This window comes from Cricetulus griseus, chromosome 5 (genome assembly GCF_003668045.3).
Source record: "Cricetulus griseus strain 17A/GY chromosome 5, alternate assembly CriGri-PICRH-1.0, whole genome shotgun sequence".
NCBI lineage: Eukaryota > Metazoa > Chordata > Mammalia > Rodentia > Cricetidae > Cricetulus > Cricetulus griseus.
Genome location: NC_048598.1, coordinates 136,638,608 through 136,657,245, shown reverse-complemented (window position 1 = coordinate 136,657,245; position 18,638 = coordinate 136,638,608). Strand labels below are relative to the sequence as shown.

General features: G+C 35.8%; 1 protein-coding gene across 1 annotated transcript in view; it reads right to left on the bottom strand.

Moving 5' to 3' along the window:
• Mdga2 (MAM domain containing glycosylphosphatidylinositol anchor 2) overlaps positions 1-18,638 on the bottom strand; it is a 414,938-nt gene that overhangs the window by 68,089 nt on the left and 328,211 nt on the right. Inside the window, exon 10 of the mRNA XM_027416516.2 lies at positions 6,391-6,539. Coding sequence (XP_027272317.2) covers positions 6,391-6,539 — 149 coding nt within the window. The remainder of the gene's footprint in view (positions 1-6,390; positions 6,540-18,638) is intronic.

Here is an 18,638-nt window from a genome sequence, read left to right as displayed (position 1 = left end):
ACTATAAACATTTTCTTACTTTTAGCATAAATTAATATACACTTTATGGAAAGGTGATTTCATTAAGAATACATGAACACTAATTCCTAAGAGAAATTTATATATATTTTAAAATTTGTATTAGAATACTCTAGTTGCACTTGTCAGTGAGGATATTTTATTCAAGGACATTTTGTACTTTAATTTTTAAAAATGCTTTTAAAATAACTTCCTTTTTTATTCTCATTTTATTTATTCTGTACTACTGTTTTGCCTGCATGTATCTTTGTGTACACTGCACAGATGGTGTCCTCAGAAGCCAGAAGATGGTGTCAAGTCCACTGGAACTAAAGTTATAGATAGTTGTGATCTGCCATGTGGGTTCTGAGAATCAAGCCAGGGTCCTCTGGAAGAGCAGCAAGTGGTCTTAACCACTGAGCCTTCACTCCAGCCCTGGGTGTATTTTCTCATAACTTTAAAAAGGTAACATTGGTTAGGATATACTTCTAACATGTTTATTTCAAAATTATATAAGCTATATTTACTATGTTTAGACATAAAGATTCAATGATGCAATCATAGAATTTTGGAAGATGAGTCAATAGGTTTGTTCTAAAATGTGAGTTACAGTCTGGGCACCAAGTGAGCTAACTAGAAAAGTCATAAACACATAACAGGAACTCTTCATGAAAGTGATAATCTGATCAGATTTCAAGAGTAAAGTTTTTGCCAGGCAGTGGTGTCTCACGCCTTTAATCCCAGCACTTGGGAGGCAGAGGCAGGCGGATTTCTGTGTATTTGAGGCCAGCCTGATCTACAGAGTGAATTCCAGGACAGGCTCCAAAGCTACACAGAGAAACCCCATCTCAAGAAACAACAATAACAAAAAGAGAGTAAAAATTTCCAAAGAATGGCATTTTGTCCTAAGAAAATATCAGCATGCTATTTCATATGAACTAGAAAATAAACTTACATTTATGAGATAATATGGAAACAAACACCATATTTATAGCAATAATTTTCTCTATAATTGAAAAGATGTGGAGAAAAGTACTGTATTAATCTCATTGGCTATGAAATGCTTTGTGCTATGTTAGAATTCTGTGGATAAGTGGGGTTTCAAGAGCAACATTGCTTGTTGAGGGTGTTCTGGGTTAGGCTACTCATGAGGGGGAGGTAATGAACAGTGCAGTGAGAAAAGAAACATATGTACATATTCTTGTGCTGACAAGCACCACCTGTCCACACTGGCTGAGACCATATGAATATGATCCTGCATTGAGACAATCTCAAAAGAAACACTGTGTCTCTTCCACCACAAAATGTAATAGTTGAGTAAAGTTATCAGTTAAGACAAAGTATCACAGCAATCAGACCAGGAATAGAAAGTTTATTTATAGGCCATGAGTGGTGGCCCATACTTCTAATCTCAGCCCTAGGAGACAGAGGCAGGTGGATCTCTGTGAGTTCTAGGCCCGTCTGGTCTATATTGTCAGTTTCAGAACAGCCAGGGCTACATAGAGAGACTCTGTCTCAAAAAACAAACACCCCTGCCCCAGGCAAAAAACACAAACAAACAAAACAATTTTATTTATAAAAATGAAGAAAATTCCAGTAATAATGGTATCATAAGGCAACAAATTCAAACCAGTGTAGGGAAAATGATTTGTTGTTTGGACGCCACTTGATAGAAATATGATGCGCTGCAGCAGTACTGCCTTGTGCATTAGTAGTGCAGACTGTGCTGTTCAAGATTGCTTTATCAGGAGCAAAGTGGATGAGACAAATGTGAGCCAGCAAAATGGATCTCATGGGGCATAATGGGGTGGAAATAAAAATAAGAAAGGCATGATGAGAAAATGTCTGCACATTAGTTTATTTCCAAAGTGTGGCTGGGAATCACACTGAGGCGTGGGGTATATACATGCCTAGTAAAATACCACACAAAAATGTGAGCTACAGTAAGCTGTGGAAAAAAAAAATACCATCTTGCCAATTAGTACAAGGACGCCTACAAAGACTTGCCAGGAGTGCTCTGAGGAAAAGCACTTGAACTGTGGATAAGAGGAGCCCTGGTCCATCTCACTGGAAGATATTGTTATGTTCAATTTACTGACAGGAACTCAGACTTGGATAAGTTCGGAAACATGCTCAGGGTTATGTAACTAAAAATGATGAGGCTAGGCTGTCTAGACTTGGAAGCTAGAGGTGTCTAGAATTCATTATTTTCAAGGGTGTACTAAAGGGAAATTTATATACCTATATCATATATGAGTGATCTTGGAAAGAAGCAGCATAGAACACTATTTAATGAACTTGCTGAAAAGGAGCAGGGAAGTTATAGGAAAATGTATGTCTCTTTATGCTGGTTGGTTGTAACAGAACTGTGAATAAGAAGCCTATCAGCATGGGTTCTGTGGATACATTCATTTCAGAAAAGCAAATTTTAAAGGGAGACAATGTCACTGGGAAAGTTACATAGCAATTCCAGCAAAAACAAAACAAAACAAAACAAAACAAAACAACAAAAAACAACCCTGCTGCAGAACAGGCTCCTCCAATGAGTATGAAGAAAATGACCCTAAACCTCTTCTTTATCTGAAGATAGGAAAACATTTGTTGGTAACTAGCTTTCTTTCTGACTTTTATTTATAGAAAAGGACTCTGACTTGCATGATAGTGTCCCGCGCGCTCTGTATTTCTCGCCAGCAAGAACATACGCAGGACACTATCCTTCTGCAGACAAGCTTTAATGCATCTTGAGAGTGGAGAGCATAAGCTTCCCAGAGCGGAGACCCTGAGCCAAGAATCCCGTCCCCTAATAAAGGCTGGCAGCCGCCGCCTGGGACGTGTCACCCTATGATTGGCTGTAGCTCATCCGGCCATATGACGCCACGGAATAGGCAGAGATCAAGGAATGGAAAATTACCCAGCGCCTGCGCAATAATCTTGTTTACATTCGGTGCCTGCCGGATGCAGGCGCCATCTTGTAATGGAGAATGCAGGGACGGCTCCCTACATGATAGCAGGAACATTAGGGCAACACAAGTTTTGAGAAGAGAGAAAAGAACACACAAATACTGTGTAAATCCTAAATACTTAAGAAGGAAGCCCCCCATTGTAATGGGGATTTACCTAATTGCTCTAAGAAAATATAAAGAAGTAAGAAACTGAAGATAAACTTCTGACTTTAACATTGGAAATAGGTTTATGGGGATGGAGAGAAGACTCAGTGGTTAGGACCTGGATTAGATTCTTAGGAAGCCACATCATACCTCATAACCTTCAATAGCTCAGTTCCAGAGGATATGACACCCTCTTTTGGCCTCTATGGGCACCAGGTACAGGAATGGTACACAGACACACATGCAGGCAAGACCCACACATATTAAAACAACAACCCCGCTAAACAATGGATCTTTGTAATAAAGCAGGGAAGGATGCAAATAACAATTTGTTTTAGGTCTGTAAGTTTAAATGTACACATATGTATATGAGTGTATATGTATAATAAGACATTAAGAAGAACAATTAAACTGTGTGAGAGAAAAACAATTAAACTGTGTGAGGACTTGAAACAAAAGGAGAATGAGGTGTGAAAAACAAGAAAGCTTTAAGATGCTCCAAATAGAAAATACTTTTAAATATGAACTATGTTAAGAATACAGAAGGGGGCCAGTGAGGTAGTTTAGGAGGCAAAGGTGCTTGTCTCAAAGACTAATAACTTGAGTTTGATCTCGATTTGTCAAAATGCAAGCTGTCTCTGACCTCTGCATACATTCTCATGTGTGAGCATTACTTAACATATGTAACAAATACATGAATGTAATTGTTTAGAAAGCAAGGCTATAAAAATGGTGACTCTGTCGGCTAGGAGAAAAAGATGTGCTAGTCTGAAATGTTTTTTGTTTATCAGCATCACAAAGGAAAAAATACACAATAGGAAGGACCAGAGCACTATTTTGAAATGGACGGGGGAATACCCAGGTACCCGTGTAAACGTGATGATACAGAAATAGACAGATTCTGAATGGTCTGGGGGTCAGCTGATCACTGAACTCAAGTACTTGGATAAGAATGCTGTGTTGATCACATGCCCCTATATTTGTATAATTTTACATTTCTGAGATTAAAAACAATAATGATGACTCTATGATGTAAAATATTATCTTAACTACATAAAGGTTCATTACATCTGTTTATGCTGCATTTGTTTAATGATGTGAGGACCTGTGTTTAATTATGTAAAGATATGTTGCTCCTGTTTCTCCTTTCCTTCCTAAGGCAACTGATTGATCTAGTAAAAAACTGAACAGTCACTAGTTAGGTAGAGAGGGGTAGGTGGGGCTGACAGGCAGAGAGAATAAGAAGGAGTATGAATTGACAATTGAGAGGAAGAATGAAAGAAGAAGAGGAGAGGGAGAAAGAGAGGGACATGGCCAAAGGCAAGAAGCCAGGCAGCTGACCCCAGTCAGTCAGACATATAAAGCAGTGAAAGTAAGATATATAAAAAGGAAAGAAAAGTAAAAAGCTCTGAGGCAAAAGGTACATAAAAAGGAACAGGTTAATTGAAGTTAAAAGAGTAGCCACAAAGGAGCTAAGCTAAGGCCAAGCATTCAAAATTAATAATAAGTCTCCATGTCATGATTTGGAAGTTGATTGGTGGGCCAAAAGAAAAAGTCTGGTATAAGAATATTTAATGTATAATGAATCTTACCTTGAACCTTGCATTACTAGATATTTTCTTATAAATGATGTGAACAACATAAAACGAATAGTTTTATGGTAACATTTGGATAGATTGATGGGGATTGTGGTTGTTTGAAGAAAAATGGCCCCCAAAGGGAGTGGCATTGAGGCGGTATAGCCTTGGAGGAAGTGTGTCACTGTGGGAGTGCGCTTTGAGCTATCTTTGCTCAATCTTCCCTTAGGGTGACTGTCAGTTGACTTCCTGTTGTCTAAAAGACGTAACACCCTCAGTGGACAGAATCTCTGGAACTGTAAGTGAGCTACCCTACTTAAATGTTTCCTTGTAAGTGTTGCTGATGGAAACAGAAGCAGAGATCCACAGCTAAGCACTGAGCCAAACTCCTGGAATCCAGTTTCAGAGAGGAAGGAGTGACAAACAAAAGGGTCAATGCCACACTGGGGAAAACCCACAGAAACAGCTGATCTGAGCAAGTGGGAACTCATGGACCCCAGTCTGACAGCTGGGGAAGCAACATAGAACCAAACCAGGCCTCCTCAATGTGGGTGTCAGCCAGGAGCACTGGGCAGTCTATGGGGCCTCTGGCAGTGGCACCAGGATGTATCCCTAGTGCATTAATGGACTTTGGGAGCCCATTTCCCATGGAGGGATACTCTCTTAGCCTAGATACACAGGGGAGGGCATAGGCCCTGCCCAAAATGACTTGACAGATTTTTATGATCCCTCCTGAAAGGCCTCATCCTCCTTGGGGAGTGGCTGGGGAATGGGATGGGGGATTGGTGGGGCGCATGGGTGGATGGGAGGAAGAAGGGACTGGGATTTATATGTAAAGTAAGATTGTTTCTAGATTAAATAAAATTTATAATTAAAAAGGCGCCATATGTATGGTATCTCTTCACAGCAATCGAAGAAACCTTAACAAAGACAGGGATTAGCAATTGATCTCCAAGCAAATTTCTCCTGTTATTGTCCCAACTCAGATTCTCATTCTGTGTTTTAGTTAAGGAATTGGAGCATTTACTAAAAATCTATTTGTGATTCAAAGTTTTGTTTCAAAATAATTTGCCATATAGAAACATTAACATAGAAAATATGTCTCTAACATGAAACATTGAAGATCTACAGATAATTTCAAAATTATCAGTTATATCAACAAGCATTGAATTTCATAGTGTTAGTGTAAAGAATATATAAATCATTTCACACATTCATAATAGCAGGTAAATTAGAATAATTTATCACTTTTCAATTTTCTATATTATTTATATTCTTCAGACATACTAACTTTTAAAACATTCTGTATATAACTTGAACCTTAAAGTGAAAATATGTAACACATCTAGCCTTTTAGGACAAAGGGCAATGAATTCATGCAGTCAAGAATAACAAGAACATCCTAAATTCCTTTTGTGGCATTGTGCAATATAATTTCTTGGACACATCTAGAAATATATAACTTTCAACAAGCTTAGAGTTAATTACTTTAATAGGTTTACTGAAATAATAGAAAAATGCATAGATTAATTAAAAAGATTGGTAATTCTGAGTGGTTTCTATAAAACAATATTGTCATAAAATGAAACTTAGAAATTAAAAATAATTCTTTAATACATTGAAAACATGAATAAAAATTACAGCAACAAACTCTCAACAAGAAATTACAAGAAAACAAAAAAATTTGAAACAGATATTAAATTTCTTACCTGCCGAATACCCAACCGGTATGCGACAATCCGATCCACTGCATCAGGATTCATTTGTGTCCACTGTAGACTATAGGAATACACTCTGTGTCGGTTCTGCCACACAGGGTTGTAGGTGTCATAATAGAATTCTGGCGCATAGGCCTTTCCTGGAAGCAGAAAGTGACTCAATGTAACTACAGACATATCAGACCTTCAACAAAGTTCTCTTGGTTTTATCACTTTATGTTCCATCTTCCATAAGGAATTCTCCTACTTGAAAGCCATATTATTAAAGTCAAATCCATTTCCTGCTTGATTTTGTGAATAGATGCATGAAGAGTGACTTGACTAGCAGTATGAGAAAAAGAGAATCAAGGACAAAGTCAAGGTTATAGTCTAAGCCGTTCTGAGAATGAAATTTCTACCAGCTGTAACAGAGGGATATTGAAAGATTGAGCTTTTGGAGAGACATTCAGGAAGACATGTTTTGAAACAATTTGAGTGATAAATTGGATATTTGAAGTATGTAGTGGGATTTAAGTAGGCTGGAATAAGAGAGCATTAAGGATTGGAGGTATGGTCTTGGAGCAAAGGCATACTCACTTAAATTAGAGTTCTGGGATTACTGAAGAGATTTCAAACACTGAGAAAAGGAAGATTAAGTTCTGAGAACTAATACAATCAAAGGCTAAAAACAATGAGAAGATAAGAGCCATCAAACTTGAGAGAGCAAGTACAGAAGAGAAAGAAAATTTAAAAAATGAAGTATCATTGAAGAAGTGTGGTGAAAGATTCATGACCAACTCCCAGGGCGGGAGGGAACTGATAAAAAGGAAACTTGTGTTTGTGCTCCCTGTGGTCAGTAGGTCTAAAAGTTATGATTTAAAGCTTTGAAACTTGGATGAATAAATACAGAGTACTTTTTATCAAACTCTAGCCCCACAACAAATAAATGAAACTAGAAACACGAGGCAAAATACTCATTACCTAGAAGAGCTTCCTTAGTGCTGACACATAAGAGGAATGCAATGTTCTCCAGTTTGTTAGTAAAATTAGAGAAGGTGTACTAAATATCTGAATTCTGGTAACATTTATCAAAATCCTAGCATCAATAGTGTATGCAGGGTTTTTGAATTGTCCTGTGAAATCTAGAATTAATTTTGTCTTAGTGTTGGCCTTCACTTCTGTTTAATAGATACATTTTGGACATCTGACCCTAGAATTCAATGAGAACAGATTTTATTGTTTTAATCTGCCCAATTTATGACAACTGTTATAGTATCAGTAAACTGATGTTAGTTTGTAACCAGCTAACTAAACGTAAAATCATTCTGTGAATAAACAGACTCGGCAATAACTTTCCTGGAGCAGTATGTCACAACATTTTTGAGATGAACTGAAATAGCTCATATGGCAGATGAAGGAATTCTGAGCTAGAACAGACATATCAATGGCATGTGAAAATGATATGGGAAAATAATCAGACATAGTAATATCTTGATTCTGATTCAAAAGTTAAAAATAAGTTTGATAATGCTTCACTGTTAATTGAATAATTATACTATCTAGAATTAAAGAGGAGATAAGATTTACATGGTATGAAATAGCATTTGTTGGTAATAAATACTGTCACGGTTATAGACATTCTACAGTTTTTAAAAACACTCATGAAACGTCTTCGCTGATACTCTATATTTATTCTCTCTTATTTGTAAGTCACACATAATCATAGCAGGAATACACTTTTGAGTTCTGACACCCAAACATGACATCTGCTGGTTGAACAGAGAAAGAATTCCCAACATTTTTTTTCCTGTTTGTAGAGCATGCATTTTCTTCTATTTCTTGTGAGAATGCAAAGGATATTTTCTTACATTTTTATGTTCTAGACTTATTTTTATACATGTTCCAGTTTGAAATTTTTAGATTAGCCGACCTAGATATATATCCACTATCTAAATTTGGAGATCATTTTTAGATACACTATGCATCTCAAAATATAGATCTGAGGTTTTAAAATTTTCTTAAAATATAAAAGTAGAAGTAATTGTAGTACTCAGATTTTTGCATAGAATTTATATAATAATATGAATATTATATTTGCAAAAATCCTTTTAAATGATAAAACAGTTTTGAAAATACAATTCCAAACATAAAGCAACAAATAATATGCTGATGTAATCATTTGCATTTAAAGTACTAAAATTATTTAGGTTATATGAGCATACTGATAATAATAACATTGTATATGTATGTAAAGACAAAGGGGAAAAGGTGCAATAGTGGTCAAGAGTAAATATGTCCTCTGTAAAGTCAATATTTCACGAAAAGAGCTGTAGGGAGACAAAGAAATATGGAAATTTATCTTAGCAAAGGAAGGAATTTCAGAATATGTTTGAATAATGTATGAGGGATATCATTTAATTTTCATTTATTGAGGAACCATTAAGTAATTTATATAGGTCCATTTCACTTCATGTTCCAAAATATTGAAAACAGAAATATGCCAGCAGAATAAACCATGATGAATTGTTGGCCTGATGTAGCTAGCTAAAACACTAAATACTCTCACATTTGTGCTCAAAAATGTTGGATTATATTACAACAAACATCTTTGCCAAAGTATGATTAGCTTGCAAACAAACAAAAATTCTCCAGGGGTCAAAGAACACACATTACACAAAAAAGAAAAAGACAATGAATAATATTTTGTGAGAAGAGGAGGTTTTGACTTTTATAGTTATTTGAGTTTCATATTAAGGCCCAGGGAGATGACTCTACTGTAGAAGTGATGTCACCATATGTGAGAAAGTCAGCGGAAGCTAGAACCTTGGCCATATTGTCTTCTAAAGAGAGGTTTTATTCAACATTAAAGAGTAAGAATACTGATGTGAGTAAAAAAAAAAAAATTCTCTGCCACTGACTCTGAGAGAGCACAAAGGAACACCAAGACCTTGTTAGCTTGGACAGACATGCTCTCAACCTAAAAGACAGAACTCTTCCAACAAATCTTCCTGCCCTGTTCCAATGACTGTGACTTCAAAATCCAAGAAAACAACACACACACACACAAAATCCCACTGTGTGTCATCAGGAAGGCCAATGAGGCTAATATTACGGCAGTATTAGTCAGACAATAATAGAAACATGCAATAAAATTATACAAAATATATTAAAATTGGTGAGGTTGAACAATAGAGAATGAAAGGCAGGCACAGTTGGACAACTGTGCAGTAATAATTGCATTTCTATTGATGCCTACGTTATTCTTTATGCTAAGTGAGCAAGAGGGGGATAATATTTTTTTCCTTTTTTCATGTTTTTTTTTATTTGATTAGAAACAAGACTGGTCCACATTTCAATCCCACTTCCCTCTCCCTCCCCTCCTCCTTCACCAACCCCTTCCCCAACCAAAACCCTATCTATCACATATCCCCTCTGCTCCTCAGGAAGGGTGAGGCCCTCCATAGGGGGTCACCAGAGTCTATCATATCCCCTGGGATAGAGCCCAGGCCCACCCCTATGTGTCTTGGCTCAGGGAGCATCCCTCTATGTGGAATGGGCTCCCCAAATCCACACCTATGCTAGGGACAAGCACTGAACTACCACAGGAGGTCCTGCAGATTTTCGAGGTCTCCTCACTGAAACCCACATTTCTGGGGTCTGGATCAGTCCCATGCTGGTATCTCAGCTATCAGTCTGGGGACCAAGAGCTCCCCGTTGTTCAGGTCAGCTGTTTCTGTGGGTTTCACCAGCCTGGTCTGGACCCTTTTGCTCATCACTCATTCTTCCCTGCAACAGGATTCCAGTTCAGTTCAATGATCAGTTGTGGGTGTCTGCTTCTACTTCCATTCTAAAATGACTAGGAGTCTTATATGGATATAAGATGTGGTTTTCATCCTCTTTAACAAACTATGCACTTCTAAGAAAACTGTCTCATCAGTACCCAGTATGGTAGCTGAAACAATGCCTATGCTTGAAGAGGACATAATGATAGCCCAGGGCTGAATTATGAAGAACCATGTTTGATACTCCTTATATTTCAGCTATTCTGAAGTTATCCACATAGTTTCCACATGAATGAGGGGAAAAACTGTAGCATATGCCCCTATTTTTATTACCCAGTTTGAAAAGTACCCAGTTATAGCAATTAGCTGAAAGGGAAATAAGATAAGTATCAAAATGGTATCAGTCAGACCATTGAAGATGCAAACTAAAAATCCAAAACTTCTCAAATGTGTATTGATTAATATAACAAAATGTTATTAAAACTCATAGCAAACTATTCACTAACATTACTAATACACTGATTAAGAATAAACTTTAAAATTATAGGAGATATTGTTCTCTGCAGTAGACCCTAAGCATGCATAAAGTGATTGTGAATCATAGTAGTCATATAATTATATAATGAGGAAAGCAGTGACAGACCCATTATAGAATGTCAAGAGCATATACAATAAAACACATGCACCGGGTAGTGATAATGCACACCTTTAATCCCAGCACTGAGGAGACAGAGGCAGGTGGATCTCTGAGTTTGAGGCCACGCTGGTCTACAGAGTAAGTTCCAGGCAGCCAAGGTTGTTACAAAGAGATACCCTATCTCAACCAACCAACCAACCAACCAACCAACCAACCAACCAAACAAACAAACAAAAACCCCAACAACAACAAAAAACAAAACAAAACAAAAAGCTCACATGCAACTCTTAGTCCTCTACCACAGAGAATAAGAAAGAAAACACACCTGTTGAAGTTAGAATTGTGTTATCTTCAAGTTATGGTCACAGATTCTACTAAGCAAAAGAGCTATCTTAAGCAACAGGGAATATAGTGACTACATAGCATATCAAAAAAAAATTTTGCTCTGGCTTATTGTCAAACTGCTTTCTACTCCAGTCTCCAGTACCTCTGGGTATGGTTGCTCACACTGACTGTGTTCTATCCTGGACCTGAGGGATAATATCCAGAATCTGTCACTATTATCATCAAATATGCCATAGAATAGTGGCCACATCTAATCAGAGAAGGTACACCTCTCCACCATGTCCCAAATTTACATATAGAAACTAGTGAATAACCCGTAATAATGTTATAGTCACTAATAGAAAAAAGCCCTCTGTCCATTTTCTGCCCTCTGTCAGTAATACAAATCATTATTGTGTCCCTGAGACTCCTTGTATCTGTTATATTGTATCATTATCTGAAAACATTGTCAGCTCAGGAAGTTTTAAAGAGTTGAAATCACTGAATACATTTCTCTAATGAGCACTATTCATATTCTATTAAATATTTAACTCAGGAATAACGAATACATAGTAAGCAGCCAATAAATGCATTCAGTATTCCCCAAAGCTATTTACTTTCTTAAAACTGACTACTATCAAAATAACTAAAAGCCCTGCACTCATCTGAAGGACCATTGTTTGGGATGTATGTACGTGAGATAACAGATGGAGATGAACTGGCCTAGATACTCTCAGACTGAGAGAACTCATTGTTCATGGTGTGAGCATTAACTTCTTGGCAAATGCTGCTACCGCATACATGGGTGTTCCATCCTGAATATGAATACAAGACCATGCAAGCATGAGAAGTGCTCCTGAGAATTAGAGAGAAGTCCTAAAGCCATGCTGTTTGTCTTCTAGGAACATTTGTTTGTTTTTTTTTTCCAAAACATATAACTTCAATTGATAGAGTTAATTTCACTACAACTCCCAAGAATAATTACAACAACCGTGAACATGACTCCCAGAACAGGGTAAAGAAAGTGTTTCAAATGCAGAGTCCTTTTCAATTTGCTAAGGAGCTCTGGTTAGGCTCTGACTTTAAAATGGGTATTTGCTTAAAGTTAGATCTCAGGGCTTCTAGAAACCGCTGCTTTGATGGCATCTTAAAATAAAGACAAATTTATAAGAATAATCTGAGAATTTTTCTCAAGCAAGAAATCTGTCAGGTTACATGAGATTGTAAGACTTAGACTATCACCTGTTATGAAACAAAAAAGTATTTATAAAACAGAAACTACATTATTAATTTCCTCAAAGTTCTATCCAACACACACACTCCCCCCCCTCTCTCTCTCTCTCTCACACACACACACACACACACACACACACACACACACACACACGTATGAACACATGCACACACAGAAGCTCTCCACTGGAAAAAGTGGAGACACATCATGCATTATGACCCAGGACTATCTCTCTCCTGATTGCTTTATGCACCACTGGTTACACCCTTAGTCTCTGACTTGCAAACATTTTAAGTGCAAATTTTCATGAGTCTGGAAAAAAACACATAGTATTCCATAAATCTGTACTTCAAGTAAGACATAGATCCTGACCCTTTGAAATCATTTTTAAAAATCCTGAGTATTAATGAAACAAGAATCTTTTTTTCTATTATTAAAGATTAGTATTGCCGGGCGTTTGTGGCACATGCCTTTAATCCTAGCACTCGGGAGGCAGAGGCAGGCAGATCTCTGTGAGTTCGAGACCAGTCTGGTCTCCAGAGTGAGTGCCAGGATAGGCTCCAAAGCTACACAGAGAAACCCTGTCTTGAAAAACCAAAATAAAAAAAGATTAGTATTATGTTACAATTTTCATATAATATACTCATGAATATAAATTTTCTTTTCAATAACTGCTTTGAACACCAGAAGACCATTCACACTGCTGAAGGTGTCATTAGTTCTTTAAGTCTTTATGACTAAGTAAAATGCATTCCATGAATGGATCAAAAGTTGTTTACATTCACCAGTCAATGGATATTTGCTGTCTCAAAACTTGGCGCTATTACAGGTAGCACTGTCCAGACATCAAGCAGACAGACATACACCTTCACTAGTGTTCTAAAATCAACTAGGGCAATTGCTAAGTCATTTGATAATGGTTTTGCATTATCACCAGTAGTATGTAATAGAATCAGTTATTTGATGTGTCCAACATTTGATATTGCCAGCCATTTAAGTTTTAGTCCAATATAGCTGACCTGTGCTTGTAGTACAACCTCATTGTGGTATAAAGTTTTTCTATGATACACAATAATAGTGATGATTTTTCATAAAGATAATGGCCAATTATATACTATTCTGTGAACTGTAAACTCAAGTTTTTTGCCATTTTAAGTTATGTATTTTTTATTGACTTACAAGAATTCTTTATATAACTGGGATATCAGGTTTTCTGTGTCTTGCATTTTCATTTCTTAATATTTTTGGAACAACAGAAGTTTTTACTTTTATTAAAGTCTAATGTTTTAATAGCTGGATCTTTTGTTTTGGTTTTGAAAGTCTTTATACTTTCCAAATTTATTTTGATTTCCTCTTAATGAATATTGTAGTTTTTAATTAGATCTATAGTAAGTTTTATTTTTGTGTATAATAAGCGTTATTGCTTTAGGATTTTAAATATAGATATCCAGTTGTTTCAGTAGAATATATCTAAAGGAATAAATAGCTTTGTGTGTTGGGGGCTGGATGATATATTTTTGTGTATGTGTAAGTATGGGTGTGCTCACATATACATGTGGAGATCAGAGGTGGAGGTCATGATAGCCTTCTCTTTTTTTCTCCAACTTATCTTTGTTTTTGTTTTTTTGAGGCAGTGTCTTTGCTTGAACCTGACGTTCACTGTTTGGGCTGGGCTAGCTGGATAGTGAGCTCCTAGGATTTCCTAATATCTGTATTGACAGTGCCTTGGTTACAGATGTAGGCCACCACACTGGCATTTATAAATGGTTTGGGGAATCCAAACTAGGTTCTAATATTTATTCATCAAATATTTACATACTCAACCATCTTCCCTGCCCCCAAAAGACTATTTTTCTCCAGTAAATTGTGCTGCTGTCAACTAATCTAGATATGTAACCCTAGAAGCCTATTTCTGTACTCTGTGTTCTATATCATTGATGTGTTTATTTATCATTATTCAAAACTACACTACTTTGATTAATTTGGCTTTATAGAAGGCATTAAGGTGAGATAGTATAACCTTTTTTTCTTATCAATACAAACTCTAAAATATGTGTTTGATTTCCTACAAAACAGAACAAAACAAAACCATGTTGGGAGTTTTATTAGAAATGCTTTCATTCATGGAGAATTTTGGAAATAATATACATCAAAGTAATATCTATTCTGCCCATCCATAAATGGGAACAAAGAATAATGTGGAATATTTTTATTTAACTTTCTAAAAATATTTTGGAAGTCTCATTTTGTTGTTACATACATTTTATTAAATTTATTTCCATTTGGATGTCATTAGAAGTAGGTTTTTACACTGAAAATTCAAAGTAGCCAATACACCTGATTTTTGTATTCATTGAATATGTAGACTTAAGTAGTCATAGACTAAAAATATATGAGAAAAAATGTGTTTGAGCTGAACATGTATAGAATTCCTTTTTGGTCACTATTCTTTAAAGACTACTACTAGCAACTAATAGTACATAATGCACTCGGTATCATAAATAAATACTCATTGAAGTATGCAAGAAGACATCTAGAGATTTTATACAATTATTGTCATTCTCTATGAAGAATTTGAATATTCACAGACTTTGGTATATGTGGGACCCATGGAAATCAGTCTCCTACAAAGAGCAAGGGACATCTATGTGTAGAAATAATCACTGATTTCATACATTCTTAAATTATTTGATTTTCCTACAGATTCCATAGGTTTTCTATAAAACCATGACTCATGAAAAAAATGTAGTTTTCCTTTTTATCTCCAAGTCATATGCTTTACTTCCTTTTATTTCTTAACTTTCAAGAACCTCAAGCATAGCATTGGTATCTAGGAAGAGTAATTTTTCTTCATTCCAATCTTAGAAGTTGTTTAATTAATAAATTATCCACTTCATTGAACATTCCATGTAGATGTTATAATGATCTATAAATATGAGCCGGTTGAATATGCTTAGTGGAGTAGTTCATATTTCTAAAAAAATTGACAATTTTATATCTACATGTTCTACCAGCCTTTGATATATGGATAGTAAAACAGGCAAATATAATTATATAGTAGTATATCCCAGTACAATTTTTTAGTATATGAAATTGAAGTTCTATTGTAATGTGTACAATTATTTAGAATCCTTTCCAAATTATTGAATGTCTTGTTTTAAGTATTCTTATTCACTATGTTGAGATTTACTTGTCAAATAATTACATGGCCATGCCAGCCCTCTCATGGCTTCCTGGCTTGCTCATTTTGTATCCCTCAGGCTTTACCCATGTCTTTGTTTTTAAGCTATGGTTCTGGTACAGGAGAGTATGTATATTGTAAATAATTTGTTTTTATTTTCAAAGAATCAATCTAACAGCTAATTTCACTCACAATTAATGTAATTATTAAAATAATTGAATTTGTCTGTCATCTTGTTCCTTCAGAGTTTTATCACCTTTTGTTCTATTCCTGTACAATTATAAATAAACCCAAATATACTTGATTTTCTTAATGTACTATTTGCTTAGGAATCAACTACAACTACAACTGCTTAGGAATCTTTTCATGGCTTAAATTTTGCTATTTTAATTTATTAGCTCTTGTTACTATCCACATTATACCACTCATCATTTTATTGAGGTCAATATTTGTCCTACTTCACAAATATTATCATGATTTAGTTCTAGCATTGATATAAATATGGATTTAGAGTGACTTGTAATAACTGACTGTTGAGTCAGGGTTTGACTCACTTTAGACTGGGAAGAAATTGGGCCATGGTGAGAACTACAAGTTGCTGTAGACACTGGAGTGGGAAAGGATAGCAAGGTTAAAAGGAGTGTAAGAATTGGAACAGGAAGCCAGCAACACTAATGGTAAAAGACAAAGACGCTTGCAGCTGGCTAGGAGATAGAAGAGTGCTCCTGGTAAGAGAAAAACAGGCTCTAAGAAGCAAGACACAGGCAAAAGGTGGGCAGGATGGCTAGTTGCAGTGAGATACTTCCCTTTTGAGAAATACATAGTAAGCACTATTGCTTCTTACATATTTATGATTTTAATACACAGCTTCTAATGTAGCTAATTGCAATAAACTAAATTATAAGTCTGGCTTCTGGTGAGCCTGTATCTATCCATCCAAATTACCCTATAGACAGAGGAATGACCATGAACACTTCAGCTTTTTCCAGAATAGCTGTGAGATCAAACAGGACTTAATTTAAATTTAATCCACATTTTTTAGGACATCTGCAGTCAAAGACAGCAACACCTGCTAGTACCTGATGGCTGGCTCATAATCAAGTTCAAAATGAGCAAAACAACAGTCAGAGATTAGCACGGCAATGCTTCAAACATACCTGACTTTGTTACACTAATATGTCCCTCTCTGTGGACAAGGAGAGTGTGCATAAACTGCAGGGTCCTCTAATTTGTCAAATATTTACTCTCTCTTTAGTAAATCTTTGTACCATGAGAGTTACCCTTGGTTTAACTTTTTACTGTGCTGCAAAATTCTTAATAAAGTGTTCCCTCTCTTCACTCACTCTAAGTGTCTGCACCATTAACATTCATGACCTTTGGGGATTCTGAATATCCTGCAGCTCTGAACCCTGTGTCACTCCACTCCCACCTGTGCCCAGGAAATGCCTGCCCTACCCACTCATACCTCTATAACCCTAATTACCTTCTAAGAGCCTCAACTCCCATGAAGTTTGAGCTTTAACATAAAATTTTAGTGGTGGCACAATCCAGTCTGTTGAAGAAGAACTCAGGTGCATGCTTTTTTTGCCCTGTTTCTGCATGTATGAATTATTAACTCTCTTTGTCTTAGTAGTTTCAAGATAAAGTTTTTCCCTGAGTAAAAATGTCTGTAATATAGCCCTTCTTATATGTTGGGCCCAAGTTTCAAGACCTGAAAATTACTACTTTCAAATTGACCTTTACTGTTAAATTTAATTGTTACCCTTACCGTGTCTTGGTCAGTCCAGTGTTTTGACACTGTGACATGAACTCTTCTTTCCTTGGAGAAAGTCCAGGATTTTATAATGAAAATATAAAAGTTATGCAGAATATTTACAAAATCATATTATTTTTGTAATAATAACTTTTACAATTAGCTGAGGCTCTAATTCAGATACAGTAATTATTACCTCATTATTTTTCTTAGAGAGAAAGTAAAAGTTTCATAAAATGCTGCATAAGTTTCAATGTATAATTCTTGCAGAAGTATTGCTAATTTTCTAAATAATGAGAGTGAAATCTTGTTAGTTTATATTATTGTTTTATTTAATATGTTTTAAAATTCATGCACCTACCCACATCTTACTTAGATTAATTATCAAAAATGCCTCTAGTATTTCTAAAAGTTATTATTAAGCCATGTCTAAGAAAGATTGGGTATTATATCCCAGACTCTTTGAGCTTCTATCACTCAATAAAAGATGGTCCCATATTTTCTGAAGAGGATGTGTGTGGCATCACACCACATATGGTGTAATATTGTGGTTTAAGAACTAGTAAGATATAGACAGGGTTTCTCTGTGGCTTTAGAGGCTGTCCTGCAACTAGCTCATGTAGACCAGACTGGTCTCAAACTCACAGAGATCTGCCTGCTTCTGCTTCCTGAGTGCTGGAATTAAAGGCGTGTGCCACCACTAACCGGCAAGAAATATTCTTATTTTCTATTCGATGGTTATCTAATAAATAAGATACTGGAAGAAAAACTGGGACCAACAATTTTATTTTATGCATTTTAAATAGAATTATAGCATCTTAATCAGAATTCTGGCCCTGTAAACATATTGGACAATGATTTTTTTTCTTTTACAGTTATCATAATGAATATTAACTGGAAATTGTTCTTTATTTACAAAGTTTAAATTCTTTACCCTTCTACAAGTTATGAAAAGTTTTTGAACTGTCTTAAATTTCTCCTTTCTATTTTTTTTTAAATTTCATACTCAACAGAATACTGCTAAAAGATGAAATGCCAAAGAGCAAGATATGTTTTTATCTGGTCACTGTTAATTAAATGCAGAACTATAAAACAAGAGCAAACCTTTAAATTTTGTCTGGATTCAAAAATTTGCTTTGGTTTAATTTCTTCCCCTTTCTTCTTCTAGGCAAAGAAGTTCTAGGACATCCTAACCCATCTTAGGGAGCATTACTGTCACCAGTCATCCTTGGTGCTTTACACTCTTAGAATGAGGACCTTCTCTCCTTTCTTTAAAATGTCTCACCCTATCCTTATTTCTTTAGTTCAGTTGTGGCTGACATGCTGATACTGAACATGAATAAAATGGT